This window comes from Erythrolamprus reginae, chromosome 12, assembly GCF_031021105.1.
Source record: "Erythrolamprus reginae isolate rEryReg1 chromosome 12, rEryReg1.hap1, whole genome shotgun sequence".
NCBI lineage: Eukaryota > Metazoa > Chordata > Lepidosauria > Squamata > Dipsadidae > Erythrolamprus > Erythrolamprus reginae.
Window position 1 is genome coordinate 31,644,136 of NC_091961.1, and position 21,224 is coordinate 31,665,359.

Sequence of the window (21,224 nt, forward strand, 5' to 3'; positions counted from 1 at the left end):
TCAATGGACATCAGACTTGATGGGGGAATTGGACACTGAAGTTCACTCACACTCACACACTCTCTCACACACACACTTCTAGAGCTAGCATTGGCCGCAGAGTGGGCTTCCCCTTTGTTGCCCATGGGTGGGAGTTTCCTTCTCCCAACCACAAGGAGAGAGGAACTAGTATCTCACTTCCTCCTTGCTACCATCCCCCCTCTCTCCCAATAACCGATAGTAACTGAGAGTAACGTTACTAGTAGCTGTTGCTACTCCACCTGCCTCCCCAGAGAAGGGATCTGGGTTGAACGATGGACACACTTTCAGCACCTCACCGTCGCTGCTTCAGGGAGCTGACCAACAATGCCCATCTGTATTGGTTTTTGAAATAATAATCGCCAAAAAAGCCTCTAGAGTTGTCAACCTGATCCTAGGCAGCTTCTGCTCAGGCAATCTCACACTACTCACAAGAGCCTACAAAACTTTTGCCAGACCCATCCTAGACTACTGCTCATCTGTCTGGAACCCATACCACATCTCAGACATCAACACCCTTGAAAATGTCCAAAGATATTTCACCAGAAGAGCCCTTCACGCCTCCACTCGAAACAGAATATCCTACGAAAATAGACTAACAATCCTGGGCCTAGAAAGCCTAGAACTATGGCGCCTAAAACACGATCTGAGTATTGCCCACAAGATCATATGCTGCAATGTCTTACCAGTCAATGACTACTTCAGCTTCAACCACAATAACACAAGAGCACGCAACAGATTCAAACTTAATACGAACCGCGCCAAACTTGACTGTAAAAAATATGATTTCAACAATCGAGTTATCGAAGCTTGGAACTCACTACTGGACTCAATTGTGTCAACCCCTAACCCCCAACACTTCTCCCTTAGACTCTCCACGATTGACCTCTCCAGGTTCCTAAGAGGCCAGTAAGGGGCGTACATAAGTGCACTGGTGTGCCTTTCATCCCCTGTCCAATTGTCTTTCCTTTCTTTCAACTATCCTATATATTCTCTTCCTTTCATATATCCTCTCCTCTAAGTTCACCTTCACCCTCTTTTATATTATCACATGTCTATTTTCTTCCTATGTATTTATGCATTGGACAAATGAATAAATAAATAAAAACAAATAAATAATAATTTATTAGATTTGTATGCCGCCCCTCTCCATAGACTCGGAGCGAAATGCTTCAGACCACACTGAAAATCCTAAAATGCCTGTTTTGTGGAATACTAAAACTGTATTTCTCATTTTAATCATTCCAGTGTCCCTTGTATTTATTACTTTTCTGAGTATCATGTGGCATTTGATACTTGCTGTCATAAAACCCAATGCATTCTTACAGTTATCAGGCAATCCAGATAACCTGGTGTGAAATACCAAGGGAAGAAGGAGAGCATTCCCTTCTTTAGTCTGAATCTTCAGATTGAAAAATTTTGCAATTTTGGGGTTTTGTTTTCTTAAAGTCAGGGTAGGTTTCTGAAAAGTTGTTAAGCAACATACTAAATGTGAAAGTGTCCACCCTCACTCGAAACTTTCCCTGTTCCAATTGGATTGTATATATACTGCTCAAAAATAAATAAAGGGAACACTCCAAGAACACATCCTAAATTTGAATGAATGAAATATTCTCATTGAATACTTTTTGCTTTGTGCAAAGTTGAATGTGCACCACAGCATGTTTTTTTAAAAAATTATGGATTTTTAGCTTTCTAATTATTGAATTTGTATTATATATTGTTTTCGGTTGCGGTGAGCCGCCCCGAGTCTGCAAAGAGGGGCGGCATACAAATTTAATAAATAAAATAAATAAAATAAAAAATTAAATTAAATTAAATTAAAAAACAAAACAAAACAAAATAAAACGATAAAATAAATAAAATAAAATAACATAAAATAGAATGAATGAATGAATGAATGAATGAATGAATGAATGAATGAATGAATGAATGAATGTGATATGGACCGTTGGATTTCACAGAAGTTTGATTGACTTGGAGTCAACCAAGTGGACCGTTGGATTTCACAGAAGCTTGATTGACTTGGAGTTATATTCTGTTGTTTAAGTGTTCCCTTTTTCTTTTTTTTGAGTAGTGTAGTAACTTTACATTTTTGCATTGCAAGGAAAAGGGGTGTTTGGAAATTGTTGTAAAACATTGCGAATTGTAGCCCATGCCCTGCCTGATCGTTTTAAGAAAGGTACCTTTAATAAAGCTGGATATTGTTTGGCTTTGGGGGAATTTTTTTTTAAAAAAATGCCCATCACCCACCATGGGTGAGCATTTCTGCTTAGGCGTGACAATCCAGGGTCCACGTGTGACTGTGTGTCGTAGCATGAGTCAGTCACAGACGCAACGGAACATTGTGGGTGAGCAGGAAAGAGAAAAAAACCCAAATAACCTCTCTTTTGAGTTTCTTAATATATTTTTTTTTTTGCACCATAGCAACAGCGTGCAACATTTTTATGTGGCTTTTTTTAAATAGCTTCTTTAAGCTATTAAATAGCTTCTTTAAGCTATTTTAAAAGTTTAAATGTAGGGGAGATAACGTAGGGGTGAGAGATAAGAAGAAGGAATGGTGGGAACTTATCGAAGAGAGATGCAACCTGGAATTCAAGGGGAATTCTGTTAATTCCCCCATTAAGCTGTGGAACAGCCTTGCCTCCAGAGATTATGGGGGCTCCATCCCTAGAGATTTCCAAGAAGAGACTGCATCGCCCTTTGTCCGGAATGATATAGGGGCAGGGGTAGGCCAAGTTGACTCTTCTATGACATGGGGACTTCAACTCCCAGAATTCCTCAGCTAGCATGATTGGCTCAGGAATTCTGTGAGTTGAAGTCCACAAGTCATAGAAGAGCCATCTTTGCCTATCCCTGATATAGGGAACCCTCTCTTTGAACAGGCGGTTGGACTAGAAGACTACCACACGGGGAGCGCATGGCTTATTTTGTGGGTGTGGCTTGCTGGCCATGTGACCAGGTGGGAGTGGTTGATGACCATGTGACTGGGTGTGGCTTAAAGGTCATGTGACTGGCATAAAGGTGGCCAACTTGACATCACTCATGTCAAGGGTTTGGGTTAGGGTGCCTGGCCTCTATTCTTCTCAAAGAGATACAATTTCCCTCTCTATTTATTATTACTCAACATCCAAAATATACTATTTAATTCTATGTCTATATGCCGTATGTGTACATACACAGGGACACACAAAAACATATGACTTTCTCTCTCTCTCTCTCTCTCTTTCCTGCTTCTTGTAGTGTTTTATGAACTCCATCCTGCAGTGTCTGAGCAACACCAAAGAGCTGCGAGATTACTGCCTGCAGAACCAATACGTCCGCGATCTCAACAACAACAGTCGCATGCAGATGTCCCTCATGACAGGTGAAGGCGCTGATGTTTTTGCTCTGGCGCAACAGGAAACCATTTGTAGATGGGATAGGGGCCTTCCCTTGCTTGAAGCCCCTTCATGGGAGAGGGGAGGCTAGGAAGGAGGGGGGAGGAAGCCAAAGTAGAGGACTTTCCAAGGGAAAGAAAAGGAGGAGGAGGAGGAGGAGGAGGAGGAGGAGGAGGAGGAGGAGGAGGAGGAGGAGCAAAACAAGCAGGAGGAGGGAGATGGTGATCCCGCTGTATAGAGCGCTGGTGAGACCCCATTTGGAATAATACCCAGTTCTGGAGACCTCACCTACAAAAACATATTGATCCAGTTGAACGGGTCCAAAGACGGGCTACAAGAATGGTGGAAGGTCTTAAGCATAAAACGTATCAGGAAAGACTCCATGAACTCAATCTGTAGAGTCTGGAGGACCGAAGGTAGAGGGGGGAAAGGATCGAAACATTTAAATATGTTAAAGGGTTAAATAAGTTTCAGGAGGGAAGTGTTCTTGACAGTGAGAACAATTCATCAGTGGAACAGCTTGCCTCCAGAAGTTGTGAATGCCCCAACACTGGAAGTTTTGGAGAGGATGTTGGATAACCATCTGTCTGAAGAAGTGTAGGGTCTCCTGCCCAAACAAGGGGTTGGAGTAGAAGACTTCCAATGTCCCTTCCAACTCTGTTGTTATTGTTGTTGTTGTTAGTAATAGTAGTAGTAGTAATAGCAAGCCAGAGTTCGTGTCTCCCCATAGAGACTCACATTGAGTCTAAAAGGGATGGAACAAGGTCAAGTTCTTTGATGGCCACCTTGCGTTGTGTGTTGACGGCCGCCTGGCTTTCCTCCCTTCTCTCCAGAGTTTGCCAAGCTCATCCAGGCGTTGTGGACCTCGTCTCCCAATGAATCCGTGAGCCCTTCCGAATTCAAGATGCAGATTCAACGATACGCTCCTCGCTTTGTGGGATACAAGTAAGAGCGGGGTGGGGTGGGGATCTAGTGGCACCTTCCCGTTTTTTAACAAGGGGACGTTCCTCCCTTTGCTCTCTCTTCCTTGATCTGCAGTCATGCTTTTTTCACATTCGTGGTGACCTCTGGTCCTGTTTGTCTTTGGGACCGCGACTCCCATTTCTTGGCATTCAGCATCCCGGTTGGGAAGGGAGGATGCTAAATTCCAAAACTTCTAGCAGATCCAAAAATGGCCACCTTTGCCTTAGAGGGTCCCATCTTCCCAAATCTGATGAAGAGACAGAGTTAGTTTGGTCTCTTCCTCTCCTCCTTTTCTCCTCTTTCCTGTCCTCTCCTCCCCTTCTCCTTCTCCCTTCCCCTCCCCTCCTTCTTCTCTCCTCTTTCTTGTCCTCTTCTCCCCTCCCCTTCTCCTTCTCTCCTATCCTCCTGCCCTCCCTCTTCTCTCTTCTCCCTCTCCTTCTCATTTTCTCCTCTTTCCTGTCCTCTCTTCTCCTCTCCTTCTCTCCTCTCCCTCTCCTCCTCCCCTGCTCTTCCTTCTCTCCTCTCCCTGTCTCTCTCCTCCTCCTCTTCTCTGCTTTCTTCCCTTTCCCCTTTCTCTTCCTCCTTTCCTCTTCTCTCCTCTCTATCACTTCCTTCTCTTTCCCTCTCTTCTCCTTCCCTTTCCTTTCCTTCTGCGAATAATCTGTCCAAACCACCCACAATCGCTTTGGCCTCTAAATTTAATACCGAGAAATAAATAAATAAACTCCCCTCCCCTCCCTACAGGAGGAGGGGAGGGTTGGAAGAGAATCAGTCTCCCCCTTCTTCAGGAATTCTTCTCCCGGGCTCCTTTGGTGGAGCTTGACTGGCACCTCCTTCCCCTTAGATTGACACCCGTCCTTCCTCTTTCGCAGCCAGCAGGACGCCCAAGAGTTCCTGCGCTTCCTCCTCGATGGGCTCCACAGCGAAGTGAACCGAGTGTTGGTCCGTCCCAAAGGCAACAACGACAACCTGGACCATTTACCGTGAGTCCCAGAAGAACCGAAGCACCGGGATAGTTGGTTTCTTGGGCGGGGGGGAGCTGGAGACCACCAAACGCCAATAGCCCTCCTCTCAAGTTTGTGCTTGAGAAGCTCTGTCTATGGGGCTGAGTCTCCAAAGAAAGATCGGGATGACCAAGTTAGGGTCAGTTTGGGTTCTAGCACAAAAGTTCGGGGTGGCCCGGGAGAACGAGTTTGAGTTCAAGCACAATCTCAATAGCATTTAGACTTCTATACAGACTTCTCCAAGCGGTTTACAGAATCAGCATATTTGCCCCGAACAATGTGGGTCCTCATTTTATCCACTTCGGAAAGGCTGAGTCAACCTTGAGCTGGTCAAAATTGAACTCAAGGCAATGAACAGAGTTAGCCAGCAATACTGTATTCTAACCTTTGGGAGAAAAGGAAGGAAGGAATGAGGGAGGGAGGGAGGGAGGGAGGAATAGCAGTTAGACTTCTATACCGCTTCACAGTGCTTTACAGCCCTCTCTAAGTGGTTTCCAGAGAGTCAGCCTGTTGCCCCCTACAATATGGGTCCTCATTTTACCCACCTCGGAATGATGGAAGGCTAAGTCAAACTTGACCTAGTCAGGATTGAACTCCTGGCAGTGGGCAGAGCCAGGCTGTAATAATGCATTCTAACCAAGGAAAGGAGGAAGGGAGGAACCAAGGAAGGAAAGAAGGGACAAGGAAGGAAGGAAAGAAGGAAGGAAGGAAGGAAGGGAGGGAGGAAGAGCACTTAGATTTCTATACCGCTTCGCAGCCCTCTCTAAGCGTTTTACAGAGTCAGCCTCTTGCCTCCAACAATCTGGGTCCTCATTTGACCCACCTTGGAAAGCATTGCGCGAGCACACAAGGTTAAGAAAGAAAATGGCGATCTCTTAGTGGGTGGGTGGAGCCTTGCACCGCCGCCACTACCAGTTCTCCAAAACCACCAGCGGCCACCACTACTGGTATGCCCGAACTGCTAAGCATGGCACCCCTGACCTTCTCTCTCTTGTGTGTTTCCTGCAGTGACGATGATAAGGGCAGGCAGATGTGGTTGAGATACCTCGCGAGAGAAGACAGCCGGATTGGGGGTGAGTACATGATGATGATGGTGATGATGGTGATGATTATTATTATTATTATTATTATTATTATTATTATTATTATTATTATTATATGATTATTAGATTAAAGATGATTAGGGGATTAGAGGCTAAAACATATGAAGAACAGTTGCAACAACTGGGCATAGCTAGTTTAATGAAAAGAAGGACCAGGGGAGACATGATAGCAGCCTTCCAGTATCTCAGGGGTTGCCAAAAAGAAGGAGTCAAGCTATTCTCCAAAGCACCTGAGGGTAGAACAAGAAGTTCTTGCAGCTCTTCCGTGGAATCCAGATTTGTGAAGCTCCCTTCGAACAGTTTTTGTGGACACTGGGTTCTGTATGTGTCTATTGAGCTCTGCAGTGATTTTAGGAGCTGCGGTCTTGTGATCCGCTCTAACAATTCTGTTTAGAGTCCGACGGTCTCTCTCAGACAACTTCAACTTTCGACCAGACCTGAGCTTGGCTGAGGACGTCTTCCCTTCTCTTTCAAAAGCAGTCATGACTTTTGAGGCATGACCTCTTGAAACGCCCAACATTCGGGCACTTTGTGTTACACTAGCGCCTGCCATTCGAGCACCAACAATTTGGCCTCTTTGAAAGTCTGAGAGGTCTGCCATTTCTAGAAGGTTATAACGCATTTCCTTAAATTTCTGTTCAAAAAAAGGTACTTTAAAAAAACATAACAGAACTTTAAAAAAAAACATTAAAATATGTCAAGTTTTGATTGATTTGAACATGTTCAAACATTATGATGCCAAAAAGTCAAATGTTTCCATTTTTTTGTCCACCCCCTGTATTTTGGATAGCAATATATCACTATGGATGTTTTAATAATATGGTATATGTATGGATGTTTGTGTAACTGGTGGAAAAATATTTTTTTAAAAAATATATATATTAAAAAGAGGAAAAGGGGGGAAAATAATTTTTCTCTTCCCCCCCCCATTTATTTATTTATTTATTTATTTATTTATTTATTTGTTTGTTTGTTTGTTTGTTTGTTTGTTTGTTTGTTTGTTTATTTATGTATTGGATTTGTATGCCACCCCTCTCCGGAGACTCGGGGCGGCTAACAACAGTAATAAAACAATGTACAATAATAATCCAATAAATACTAAAAATGATTTAAAAAACCCATTAATATAAAAAACCAAACATACATACAGACATACCACACATGAAATTGTAAAGGCCCAGGGGGAAAGAGCATCTCAATTCCCCCATGCCTGGCGGCAGAGGTGGGTTTTAAGCAGCTTACGAAAGGCAAGGAGGGTGGGGGCAATTCTAATCTCTGGGGGGAGTTGGTTCCAGAGGGCCGGGGCCGCCACAGAGAAGGCTCTTCCCCTGGGTCCCGCCAAGCGGCATTGTTTAGTTGACGGGACCCGGAGAAGGTCCACTCTGTGGGACCTAATCGGTCGCTGGGATTTCCTCTTTCTAATTTTAATTTTTTAAAAATCTTTATTTTTAAAATAATTTTTTAAGTCGATCGTTAATGGATGTGATAGCCAGGTTAATTACTGGGAGAAAAAAAATTCAGCCCACAATTTGCTGCAATTGAAACGTTGCTCTGAACTAGCCAAGGAACTTTTAACAAAACGACAAAGAAAATGTTCCATTAACAATGTTTTAGCCAGAGTTCTATAAATATCAACAATTACACGAACAAAATTCAATGAACAGTCGCTCTTCCTGGCTTGGATCCGAGAACATCAAGACCAGACCTGACCTGGTGCAAATTTTTAAAAGGAAATGAAACCGAAAGAGAGCGGCAACCTACAACAAAAAAAGGGAACAACGCTTAAAAACCAGTTTTGAAAGAGGCAACTCTGCCGATTAGGGTCAACGCCATCGGGGTGTTTCTAAAGATTTCATCACCTTTCAAATCCACCGTTGGCAAAGGAAATGACACCCTTGATTGCCCTGGAAACGCAAGTCAACATTTATTTCTCAACCATGGTCACTTTAAGACAAGTGGACTTCGACTCCCAGAATTACCTAAGCAGTCGTGGCTGGTCTGAAAATTGGCCAAGGTTGACCCAAGGGTAATGGAGCCTCCTGACAATTTTGTGAATCACCCTTAGTGCGTATGTATGTATGTATGTATGTATGTATGTATGTATGTATGTATGTCGGGGGTCACTGTTCACAGTCACTCATTTAATAGGAAAGTGAACACAAGAACAAGGGGACACAATCTGAAGTTAGTTGGGGGAAAGATCAAAAGCAACATGAGAAAATATTATTTTACTGAAAGAGTAGTAGATCCTTGGAACAAACTTCTAGCAGATGTGGTAGATAAATCCACAGTAACTGAATTTAAACATGCCTGGGATAAACATATATCCATCCTAAGATAAAATACAGAAAATAGTATAAGGGCAGACTAGATGGACCATGAGGTCTTTTTCTGCCGTCAGACTTCTATGTTTCTATGTTTCTATGCCCTCATCACCTTGAGGCTCGACTACTGTAACGCTCTCTACATGGGGCTACCTTTGAAAAGTGTTCGGAAACTTCAGATCGTGCAGAATGCAGCTGCGAGAGCAATTATGGGCTTCTCTAAGTATGCCCATGTTACTCCAACACTCCGCAGTCTGCATTGGTTGCCGATCAGTTTCCGGTCACAATTCAAAGTGTTGGTCATCACCTATAAAGCCCTTCATGGCATCGGACGAGAATATCTCCAGGACCGCCTTCTGCCGCACGAATCCCAGTGACCGGTTAGGTCCCACAGAGTTGGTCTCCTCCGGGTCCCGTCAACTAAACAATGCCGTTTGGCGGGACCCAAAGGAAGAGCCTTCTCTGTGGCAGCTCCGACCCTCTGGAGTCAGCTCCCTCCAGAGATTAGAACTGCCCTCACCCTCCTTGCCTTTCGTAAACTCCTTAAAACCCACCTCTATCGTCAAGCGTGGGGGAACTGAAACATCTCCCCCTGCCTATGTAGGTTTTTTTGTGTATGTCATGACTGTATGTATGTTTTTTATATACAGTATTGGGGTTTCTTGTTTTTTAGACTTTTTAAATGTATTATTGTTATTTTAGATTCTAACTATTAGATTTGTCATTGTATATTGTTTTTATCATTGCTGTGAGTCTACAGAGGGGCGGCATGCAAATCTAATAAATAATAATAATAATAATAATAATAATAATAATAATAATAATAATAGTATGTACAGTATCTCTCTGTTTGACACCCACCAAATGCTGGATCCCCCATTTGAAACGGTTGCAAACTGTTCAAAAAATATTATTTTGACCTTTCCCGTGGCCACAACTTTGTTCAATCAGGGCTAGTTTACCTAGGGCCACACAAGGAGCTGTGCTGAATTTGTGGTTGCAATAAACTGGCAACCTAAACCAGGCAGGGAGTCGGCAAACCACAACTACCAAGGAGCATTCGTCAGATGAATTTGGAAAAACATAAAACAGGATTTCCAACATGCCCAGATCTAGGAGCTGAGAAGAGAAGCTTTAGGAAGCCTTGAGAAGTAGGGAGTTGAGACCCAACCCCAGTCAAGACTTTGAAGCTTCCTTCTTTCAGGTTTCTACACACAGTTCACATCTCTTATTCCAAATGTTTTTAAGCCCTAGATTTCAAAATCAACCACCGGGTGGATTTTTATTTTATTTTATTTTTTAAAATCTGGTTTGGAGGTTTTGCACCAAATGAAGTTACTGGTGATTTTTAAGAATTATAAGAGTACAGTGATACCTTGTCTTACAAACTTAATTGGTTCCGGGACGAGGTTCTTAAGGTGAAATGTTTGTAAGACGAAACAATGTTTCCCGTAGGAATCAATGGTAAAGCAATTAAATGCGCGCAAGCCCAAAATTTGCCCCTTTTGCACGTTTTTGCACTGCTAGCATTCCCAAGAGGCTCCCCTCCATGGGAAACCCACCTCCGGACTTCTGTGCTTTTGCGATGCTGCAGGGGAATCCCAGCATCGCAAAAATGAGCGCTTCTCTGGTTTTCCAGCGAAGGAAGTATCAGTATAATCGCAGCATCGCAAAAACACCAATGTCCTCAAAACGCCACCTCCGGACCTCTGTGTTTTTGCGATGCTGTGATTTCACTGAGGCGCTTCGCTGGAAACGGAAGACCGGAGGCGGGGCATCCCAGGGGCCGTGGTGGGTTTGTAAGGTGAAAATAGTTTGAAAGAAGAGGCAAAAAAATCTTAAACCCCGGGTTTGTGTCTCAAAAAGTTTGTATGATGAGGCATTTGTAAGACGAGGTATCACTGTAGTTGGAAAGGATCTTCCAGTTGTAACTTTTTGGAAAGTATTTCTTTGGTTTGGGAAAACCTTGTTGCAAAAGCTTCTTCATTTAAAACAAAAAACCTGCCTTCCATTGTCACTGTGGCAAAGGACACCTATCCACCTAAATAGATCAGGGGTAACTCCTACGCAGAGAAGCGTCAGTGAAGAACATTAGCCTGAGCTTTCACAACAAATGAGGTCAAAAACAAGTTGGCTGGGAGGGTGACTAAGAGTATTGAGATAACTCAACCATGAGCTCAGATCCTCTGTTCTCATTCTCAGGTGAAGCTTTCAGGAAGGAGGGAGGTCCAATCTCCTATGCACCTGATGAACTTTTTATTTTATTTATTTATTTTGTCCAATACACAATAATATACAATGAAGCTTATGGAGATAGTAGAGAAGATATAGGAGATATAGGAGAGATTATAGGACAGGGGTCGGAAGGCACTCTAGTGCGCTTATGTACACCCCTTACTGACCTCTTAGGAATCTGGAGAGGTCAACCGTGGATAGTCTAAGGGTAAAGTGTTGGGGGTTTGGGGATGATACTACGGAGTCCGGTAATGAGTTCCATGCATCAACGACTCGATTACTAAAGTCATATTTTTTACAGTCAAGTTTGGAGCGGTTAATATTAAGCTTGAATCTGTTGTGTGCTCTTGTGTTGTTGTGGTTGAAGCTGAAGTAGTCTTTGATAGGCAGGACATTGCAGCATATGATCTTGTGGGCAATACTTAGATCATTATTTAAGGCGTCGTAGTTCTAAGCTCTCAAGACCCAGGATTGTAAGTCTAGTTTCGCAGAGTATTCTGTTACGGTAGAGGAGTGAAGGGCTCTTCTGGTCAAGTATCTTTGGACATTTTCGAGGGTGCTAACGTCAGAAATGTGGTATGGGTTCCAACGTGCTTGGTCTCCACCTTCATATAATATTCTCCATCTTCTCTTTCTTCAGATCTCTTCGTTGGGCAACTAAAGAGCTCCTTGACCTGCAGTTCTTGCGGCTACTGTTCCACTGCCTTTGATCCTTACTGGGACCTGTCCCTGCCCATTGCAAAGGTAACCTTCCCCGTCCTGGGGTTCCCATTGGTTTCCCGTTGACCCAAGATCTGTGGCTTCCCATTGACCCCAGATCTGACCCTTCTGCCTCTTCTCAGGTGGTAGGGAAAGCAAGTAGAATGCTTGGCTGCATAGCTAGAGGTATAACAAGCAGGAAGAGGGAGATTGTGATCCCGCTGTATGGAGCGTTGGTGAGACCCCATTTGGAATAATACTGTGTCCAGTTCTGGAGACCTCACCTACAAAAAGATATTGACAAAATTGAACGGGTCCAAAGACGGGCTACAAAAACAGTGGAAGGTCTTAAGAATCAAACTTATCAGGAAAGACTTCATGAACTCAGTCTGTATAGTCTAGAGGACAGAAGGAAAAGGGGGCACATGATCGAAACATTTAAATATGTCAAAGGGTTAAATAAGGTTCAGGAAGGAAGTGTTTTTAAGAGGAAAGTGAACTCAAGAACAAGGGGGCATAATCTGAGGTGAGTTGGGGGAAAGATCAGAAGCAACGTGAGAAAATATAATTTCACTGAAAGAGTAGTAGATGCTTGGAACAAACTTCCAGCAGACGTGGTTGGTAAATCCAAAGTCACTGAGTTTAAACATAACTGGGATAAACACAGATCCACCCTAACATAAAATACAGGGAGTAGTTTAAGGGCAGACTAGATGGACCAGGAGGTCTTTTTCTGCCGTCAGCCTTCTATGTTTCTATGTTTCTCCCATTGGTGACCTAACCTCTTGAACCTCGATAACACACTCTCTCTCTCTCTCTCTCTCTCTTGCTCACTCGCTCTCTGCAGAAAAGCTACGGCGAGGTGAATTTGATTGACTGCATGCGGCTCTTCACCAAGGAAGACGTTCTAGATGGAGATGAGAAACCCGTAAGTCCTGATGGAGAGGAAGCTGCAAAAAACCCTCATCAGTCAGGTTTCTGACGTCACTTGACGTCTCTGACTCCAAATGTTTTTAAGCCCTAGATTTCAAAAAGATGTTGAGACTCTAGAAAGAGCGCAGAGAAGAGCAACAGGGATGATTGGGGGACTGGAGACTAAAGTATATGATGAACGGTTGCAGGAACTGGACCTAGTCTAGTGAAGAGAAGGACCCCAGTAATCAGGATATCAGTGTGCCAATATTTGAGGGGCTGCGACAGAGAGGAGGGGGTCAAGCTATTTCCCAAAGGCCACACAAGGAACAAAGGATGGAAATTGAACAAGGAGAGATTCGAGCTAGAAATTATTTCTGACAGTGAGAACAATCCACCCATGGAACAGGAGTTGCCTTCAGAGGTTGTGGGAGTTTCATTCCTGGAGGCTTTCAAGAAGGGATTGGACTACCACCTGTCATATATGATGTAGGGCAGTGTTTCCCAACCTTGGCCATTTGAAGATATTTGGACTTCAACTCCCAGAATTCCCCAGCCAGGGAATTCTGGGAGTTGAAGTCCAGATATCTTCAAGTGGCCAAGGTTGGGAAACACTGATGTTGGGTCTCCTGCTTGGGTGTGGAGTGGACTAGATGACCTACAAGACCCCTTCCGACTGTGTTATTCTGTAATCGGTCATATGAACCGCTTAGCTCCAGAGATGTGGAGCCCCAGATGTTCAGGAAGGGTCCAAGAGATGAACTGCAGCTGTTTCTGTTCAGGATACTAAATTTTCACATCCTGGTTGTCCTTTGTCCCTGCAGACGTGCTATCATTGCAAAGCAAGGACGAAATGCATGAAGAAGTTCAGCATCCAACGTTTCCCCAAGATCCTGGTTTTACGTATCCTTTCCTGTCGTCCAGAGGATTTGGCCTCGGCTATTTAGTTAGTTATGGAATTGATTTGTCCTCCGTCCCATATCCAACCACTGCTGGAAGCTCCATGGCAAGGAGACCTGAGCTGTGGATGTGGGGTGAATTGATAGGTTTCTATCAGCCTCAGATTGTGATGACGGGGTTTTAGATCAGATTTTATGTTTGGGTTTCTCACATGTTGTGTTTTGTATTTGTTCCTGTTTTGTAAGCTGCCCTGAGTCTATGGAGAAGGGCGGCATAGGAAGGAAGGAAGGAAGGAAGGAAGGAAGGAAGGAAGGAAGGAAGGAAGGAAGGAAGAGAAAGAAGAAAGAAAGATGTAGTCAGACAGACAAACAGACAGACAGATGATGGATGGATGGATAATGGATAGATAGATAGATAGATAGATAGATAGATAGATAGATAGATAGATAGAGATAGATGGATAGATAACTAGATAGATGGATAGATAACTAGATCAATAGATGGATAGATAACAAGATAGATAGATAGATAGATAGACAGACAGACAGACAGACAGACAGACAGACAGACAGACAGAGATAGATAGATAGATAGATAGATAGATAGATAGATAGATAGATAGATAGATAGACAGAGATAGATAGATAGATAGATAGATAATAGATAGATAGATAGATAGACATAGATAGATAGATAGATAGATAGATAGATAGATAGATAGATAATAGACAGATAGACAGATAGACAGATAGATAGATAGATAGATAGATAGATGTAGATAAATAGATAGATAGATAGATAGATAGATAGAGATAGATAGATAATAGATAGATAGATAGATAGATAGATAGATAGATAGATAGATAGATAGATAGATAGATATGGGGTCGTTAAATGATGATAATGATGATTATGGTAATGATGATGATGATGATAAAATAAACATTCTTCGCTTGTGGGAACCGTTCTGGCCCTTCCCCCCTTTTTTCCTTAATCCATTTTGCCCAGACCTGAAACGTTTCTCCGAAGCCAGGATGCGATCCAGCAAACTCACCACTTTTGTCAATTTCCCGCTTAAGGATCTGGATCTACGGGAATTTGCCTCTCAGAGTTCCAGTGAGTATCTATTCTGCGGGATTTGGAAGAACCAGGCCGGGTGACGGTGGGGGGTCATCTAAGCCAGCAACCCCCCAACCTGTTGAGTGCCAGGGGAGAAAGAGAAGGGCTGTTGCACGCTTCCGACGGAGGCCGCCGCCTGCTTTTGCACACCCGCGAGCGAGTGGAAATCTCCCCTGAGGGTAATTTGACCTCTTCCGTTTTCAGACCACGCCATTTACAATCTCTACGCCATCTCCAACCACAGTGGAACCACGATGGGCGGCCACTACACGGCCTACTGCAAGAGCCCCGTCTCTGGGGAATGGCACGCCTATAACGACTCACGGTAAGCGCTCGATCGGATTCTCCGTTCACACGCGCACCCCCAACTCTTTCCCGGAGCAAGAGAGGTCATAAAAAGAGGACAAAACTTAACTCGACAGTATGTAATAAATAAAATAAAATCTAGACTTTACCATTTGGGAGGGGGGGGCAATAGAGCCTTCATGATCAAAATCATTGAAGTATACATGGAATTATTTTGTTCATGGAAAAAAGCACGTACAGTAATACCTCGTCTTACGAACCTAATTGGTTCCAGGGGGAGGTTCGTAAAACGAAAAGTTCATAAGACGAAACATTGTTTCCCATAGGAAATAATGTAAAATCAATTAATCCGTGCAATGAAAAAAAACCCCGCAAAAAAACACCGCCGCCCAGCTGTCACCTTTTGAAACAGCCGGGGGTGCTTCCCAGCGTCCTCCTGAACCCCAACGCCAAACCCGAACTTCCGGGTTCGCCGTTCGGGAGGCCGCTGAGAAGCCCCCCGGCTGTCACCTTTTAAAACAGCCAGGGGGCTTCTCGGCGGCCTCCTGAATGCCGAACCCGGTAGTTCAGGTTTGGCGTTCGGGTTCAGGAGGACGCTGGGAAGCCCCCCGGCTGTTTCAAAAAGCGACAGCCGGGCGGCGGGGCTTCTCGGCGGCGGCGGGTTCATAAGAAGAAAAAAGTTCGTAAGAAGAGGCAAAAATTTTCTGAACCCCGGGTTCGTATCTCGGGTTGTTCATAAGACGAGGGGTTCGTATCATGAGGTAAAACTGTACTAATTTATATACAGTAGTACCTCTAGGTACGAGCTGCTCCACATGCGAGTATTCCAAGTTACGAGCCGCGACGCGAGCGAAATTTCTGTTCGACGCCCGAGCTCAAATTCGGGATACGAGCCGAGCTTCCACTAGGTGGCGCAAGAATCTCCTTGCTTCCGGTTATCTCGGCGCGAAAAACAAAGTCTAAAGGCATTCATTCGAGATGCGAGTTGATCAACTTACGAACTCGGGTCTGGAACGAATTAAACTCGTATGTCGAGATACCACTGTACTTGAGACAAATTATAGTCTAGTGCAGGGGTTTTCTTTGATTTGTGGACTTCAACTCCCAGAATTCCTGAGCCAAGCATGCTAGCTCAGGAATTCTGGGCGTTGAAGTCCATATGTCATAGAAGAGCCAACTTGGTCTACCCCTGGTCTAGTGTATAATTAATATAATATAAATATAGTGACTTTAATGCTGACATAATGCTAATATCTGTATATACTATTATTAATTTGATTTTCTTTGATTTTCTTCTGTACTTACTATTGTGTTTTCTTTTTAAAAGTGAAAAGTTGATAAAAATATTTAAAAAGAAAGAGAAAAATCAGTTATGGTTATTTAATTTATATTTATTTATTTATTTATTTATTCACCTTTTATGCCACCCTTCTCCTTAGACTCAGGGCAGCTTACAATGTTAGCAATAACACTTTTAAACAGAGCCAGCCTATTGCCCCCACAATCCAGGTCCTCATTTTACCCACCTCGGAAGGATGGAAGGCTGAGTCAACCTGGAGCCGGTGATAATATTTGAACTGCTGACCTACAGATCATAGACATGAAGTATTATATATAAAGAAAAGATATAAAAGTAGAGGAGAAGATATATGAAAGGAAGAAAAGATATATGATATATGGGATAAGGAGAGACAATTGGACAGGGGACGAAAGGCAGGCTAGTGCACTTATGTACGCCCCTTACTGACCTCTTAAGAACCTGGAGAGGTCAATCGTGGATAGTCTAAGGGAGAAATGTTGGGGGTTAGGGGTTGATACTACTGAGTCCGGTAATGAGTTCCACGCTTCGACAACGCAATTGCTAAAGTCATATTTTTTACAGTCAAGCTTGGAGCGATTAATATTAAGTTTGAATTTGTTGCGTGCTCTTGTGTTGTTGCGGTTGAAGCTGAAGTAGTCATTGACAGGCAGGACGTTGCAGCCTATGATTTTGTGGGCAATACTTAGATCGCGTTTTAGGCGTCGTAGTTCTAAGCTTTCTAGACCTAGGGTTGATAGTCTGCTTTTTACCGTGTCAATCAATATTACAATCTCTCAATTAATACAAATCAAATGCCACCCTATTAATGCCGGTTTCCCATTTGTATCCTTCCTGCAGCGTCACCCCCATCTCCCTGGGCCACCTCCGCAGCAGCGACGCCTATCTCCTCTTCTACGAGCTCGCCAGCCCGTCTTCCCGAATGTAGCTTCCAGGTCACGCTCCCCTGCCCCGCCCGCCACTCACGTCCCCGCGGACAGGAATCCTCGTAATACCCCGGAGGAAGGACGCAAGCCAAGCACCAGCTTAGAAACGCATCGGGGGCCGGGGGTGGGGAGGGTGGGCACGTGGAGACCCAGGACAATGGTGACTTGAGGGATTTTTTTTTCTAAACTGGGTTTTCTCCCCTTTTTTTCCTATAAAACAAGCAAAAGCAAAAAAAAGAGAGAGAGAGAGAGAGAAAGAGGGAGGGAGGAAGGAAATGCTTTTAATAAAGCGTTAACTAAAGTTGCCGGTCTTTAACCGGGATGCTTTTATCCCAAACACGGGATTGGAGACGGAGAAACCCAGGGGGGAAACACCATCCTTGGCGAGCTGCTACCTCCATCGCTCCAGAAAAAAGGTTCTCAGGGGTGATTTCTATGTTTCCCTCCCCTCCTTTCTCCCCTCGTCCACCCACATGCCTACCCCTTCCACAATTTGGTGTGCAATTAGCACAAACAGCTGCTGCTCTTTTTTGTGGGAGGGGGCAGCAACCTGTTTGCCCCCCTGTGATCACTTAAGGGGGGTATCAGAGTGAGCCACGGAGGTGATTTCTCTCTATCCAATGCCGGTTGGAATCTACAGAGTTGCAGAAGTAGATAAACGTTTACCGGAATCTTTTTGCATCCTAGAGCCAGATAAAGCGTGTTTGTTTTTTTGCACAGTTCTCGCACGACCCTCCTTGGGGCAGTGGGGTAGGGCGTGCGAGGGATTTCTCTGCAGGAACCGTGGACTTCGAGTCCCATCTCTTCGCATGGGTTGGGGGCTGCTGTTGATCTTTTCTCTTTTTTTTACGAACTGGAAGCATCCGCGGATGGAATTTTTTTTACAGACTTTTATCGCAAAAGCAGAGACTCGCCGGATCCAGTTCTACCTGGTTTCCTTGCCACGATTGTGCCTTAAAAACACATCCGGACGAAAGACACAGGTGTGTTTTCAGCAGATCCAAGTGCCCTTCGGAAAAGGGGCACACGGCGCAACCAGCAGAAATATGACGACCCTCCCTCACTCATCCCTTGGCTTTCCTTGCCTGCTATCCCAACTTCCTCACCGTATCCCTCATTCATCCTGGGATGGAGACCATTTAGCAACGCTTCGGACAATGTTCACTGCCTTTCCAGAATGAGGGTTGCGTTGATTCGGTTTTCATTTTTGGTTCTCGCTGCAATACGTGCGGCGCCTCGTTGGAGGGGGGAGGGTTTTTTGAGCCAGTTTGGGAGCTGGCTAGCATCGGCAAACTCGTCCCATCCTCTTTATTTATTCCCCATTTCCCACCGCGCAGAGTTAACCGTTCCGCCCACCTCTGCAGCAGGCACTACTTGAAGGGCTGAGAGTTTAAGAGTTAGCACCCTGACGGTTTTGCAACCGGACAATATTCGTTGGGTAGAAAATAATAATAATAACCCGTTCCCTGTTTTATTCCCTCCCCATCTTTTCATTCCCCCCGACCCCTTGCAAAGCTCTGGAAAAGCACCAAGCCAACTTTAAACTCAAGTTTGGAATCAAGCAGAGCATGGAGGTCGTTTGTAATGGGCACCTTGGTCTACAACTGAAAGGAAGCCCCTAGATACCCTTCTGCCATTCTCATGGCCTGTTTCCCCACAACCTTTCCCCCCCCTTGCATATTTCACTCCATTTCAACCAGGTGGATGCTCAGGACCTCTAGGGGAAGGCAGAAGGGGTAACCATAGACGTCAAGGGTCCTGCTAGCAAAGCCTTTCTCAGTGTTAACTGTTTTGCTTGATTTGGGACGGGTTATTTTTTTTTGTTTCGTTTTTGTTTGTGTTTAGGGTTTTTTGGGGGGGGGTTTATCAATTTGGACTGAACAGCTTGTTTACTGTGTAAACAAGGATGGAGGATGGACCGTGGTCACTCAGGAAGGAGGCTTGTACAGAAATAAAATTGTAACTTGATGACCAACCTACTGCATTTGTGCACGACTGGCTGTCATTTGCGGGCGAGAAATCACCTTGATGGGAGGGGTGGGATGTGCAGTAAGAAGCCCCCTGCCCCTGATGAGCTCTGGGGCTTGGCTACTGTTGAATCTGACGCGATTGGGGACTACTGCAAGTGGTTGTAGGTGGTACTGCTGCAAGAAGAGCTGAAGGACATTCGACCAATTCACAAGCATGAGATGGGTTACAGAACGGGCAGCTCACTTTGCTGAAATATGAATTGAATACAATGGTACCTCTACTTACAAACTTAATTTGTTCCGTGACCAGGTTCTTAAGAAGAAAAGTTTGTAAGAAGAAGCAATTTTTCCCATAGGAATCAATGTAAAAGCAAATAATGTGTGTGATTGGGGAAACCACAGGGAGGGTGGAGGCCCTGTTTCCTCCCAGGAGATTCCTAGAGAGGCCCCACGGAGGCTTCTCTCTGCCTTTTCCGGCCATGTTTCCTCCCAGGAGATCCTAGAGAGGCCCCATGGAGATTTCTCCCTGCATTTTCCAGCCCTGTTTCCTCCCAAGAGATTCCTAGAGAGGCCCCACAAAGGCTTCTCTCCACCTTTTCCAGTCCTGTTTTCTTCCAGGAGATTCCGAGAGAGGCCCCATGGAGGTTTCTCCCTGCCTTTTCTGGCCCTGTTTCTTCCCAGGAGATTCCTAGAGGGGCCCCACAGAGGCTTCTCCCCACCTTTTCCAGCCCTGTTTCCTCCCAGGAGATTCCTAGAAAGGCCCCACGGAGGCTTCTCCCTGCCTTTTCTGGCCCCGTTTCCTTTCAGGAGATTCCTAGACAGGCTCCACGGAGGCTTCTCCCTGCCTTTTCCAGTTACAGTTTCTGAGGCTCGGGTTTGTAAGTGGAAAATGGTTCTTGAGAAGAGGCAAAAAAATCTTGAACACCCGGTTCTTATATAGAAAAGTTCATAAGTAGAGGCGTTCTTAGGTAGAGGTGCCACTCTACTTTGCACTCATTGGCCAGAAGGACCCCAGGCCTGGCAGCATAGATGGGTTTTCAAGTTCCTACGGAAGGCAAGGAGGGTGGGGGCAGTACAAATCTCTGGAGGGAGCTGATTCCAGAGGGCTGGGCCCCCGACAGAGAAGGTTCTTCCCCTAGATCCCGCCAAGCGACATTCCCTAGTTGACGGGACCTGGAGAAGGCCGACTCTGTTGGACCTAACCGGTTGCTGGGACATTTCTCACACTTACAACTATTAAAGCATCCTTTCTCAAGATGTGGTCAAAATTCGGACGTTTGGGAACAGGTCCATCTTTATGACTGTCGCCACGTCCTAAGTTCATGTCTTCTGGAACAAGCCAAGCCAACAGGGAAGCTAAATTGTCCAAATAACCATGCACCCAACTTAACAACTGCCGTGGTTCACTGAACGAAAACTCACTGAACAGTCTCACTTGGCAGTAGGCTCAGTTGTGGTCCTAAGTCCAGGCCTCCTCCTAAGCCTGTTGCTGCGTGGCGTTGTGTTATCTCTGGCGAAAGATGTCTCTTTAGTCAACGCCGAAGAGAGGTCCGGTCGCCTTTGTCCCCCTGCAACTTGGCTCGTTTATACGAGCAGGGATGGGGGGTTTGTTGAGTTTTTCCCTTTCCTGGAACTGGCCTGATCTTTCCCAGCGGGACACCCGGGCCGAGTTAATTGCCTCTCCAGCTCACCAAAGCTGGACTAGCCTCGGCAGCAAGATTACGAAGGCAAATGCAGCCGAGAGTGCGGATTAATGATTGAAAAACAAACCCCGGTGCCCGTAAGGAGCCGGCGTTCCTTCCCGAGCAATTGAGCAGGCAAACAAGGAGCTCTTTGTCCCTCGCTTTGGAACAAGACCAGAAAGGTTTTGCAATAGTTCTCGATGGGCCGCTGGGAATGTGGGCGTCTTAGCAACAGGCCCGGTTCTGCGGAAAGAGCTGCATGCCGATGGCACTTTTGACACAACGATACGGAAGAGAGGTTTGGCACCCAAGGAGGAATAGGGGCTCCTCGGCTTACGACCAAGCAGTATTCTACTCTACGTTAC

At 44.9% G+C, this 21,224-nt stretch overlaps 1 protein-coding gene across 6 annotated transcripts in view; it reads left to right on the forward strand.

Annotated features, from left to right (window-relative positions):
• The window catches only part of USP2 (ubiquitin specific peptidase 2), a 78,165-nt gene extending 58,979 nt beyond the window's left edge, over window positions 1-19,186 (forward strand). For all 6 annotated transcript variants that reach the window (XM_070765868.1, XM_070765867.1, XM_070765870.1 and 3 more), the window contains 10 exons: window positions 3,262-3,385; window positions 4,232-4,343; window positions 5,234-5,344; window positions 6,374-6,438; window positions 11,668-11,771; window positions 12,574-12,654; window positions 13,463-13,541; window positions 14,547-14,654; window positions 14,862-14,982; window positions 17,122-19,186. In XM_070765868.1, the coding sequence (XP_070621969.1) occupies window positions 3,262-3,385; window positions 4,232-4,343; window positions 5,234-5,344; window positions 6,374-6,438; window positions 11,668-11,771; window positions 12,574-12,654; window positions 13,463-13,541; window positions 14,547-14,654; window positions 14,862-14,982; window positions 17,122-17,209 (993 nt within the window). In that variant the 3' untranslated portion in view covers window positions 17,210-19,186. The remainder of the gene's footprint in view (window positions 1-3,261; window positions 3,386-4,231; window positions 4,344-5,233; window positions 5,345-6,373; window positions 6,439-11,667; window positions 11,772-12,573; window positions 12,655-13,462; window positions 13,542-14,546; window positions 14,655-14,861; window positions 14,983-17,121) is intronic.
• The last annotated feature ends 2,038 nt before the right edge of the window (window positions 19,187-21,224 follow it).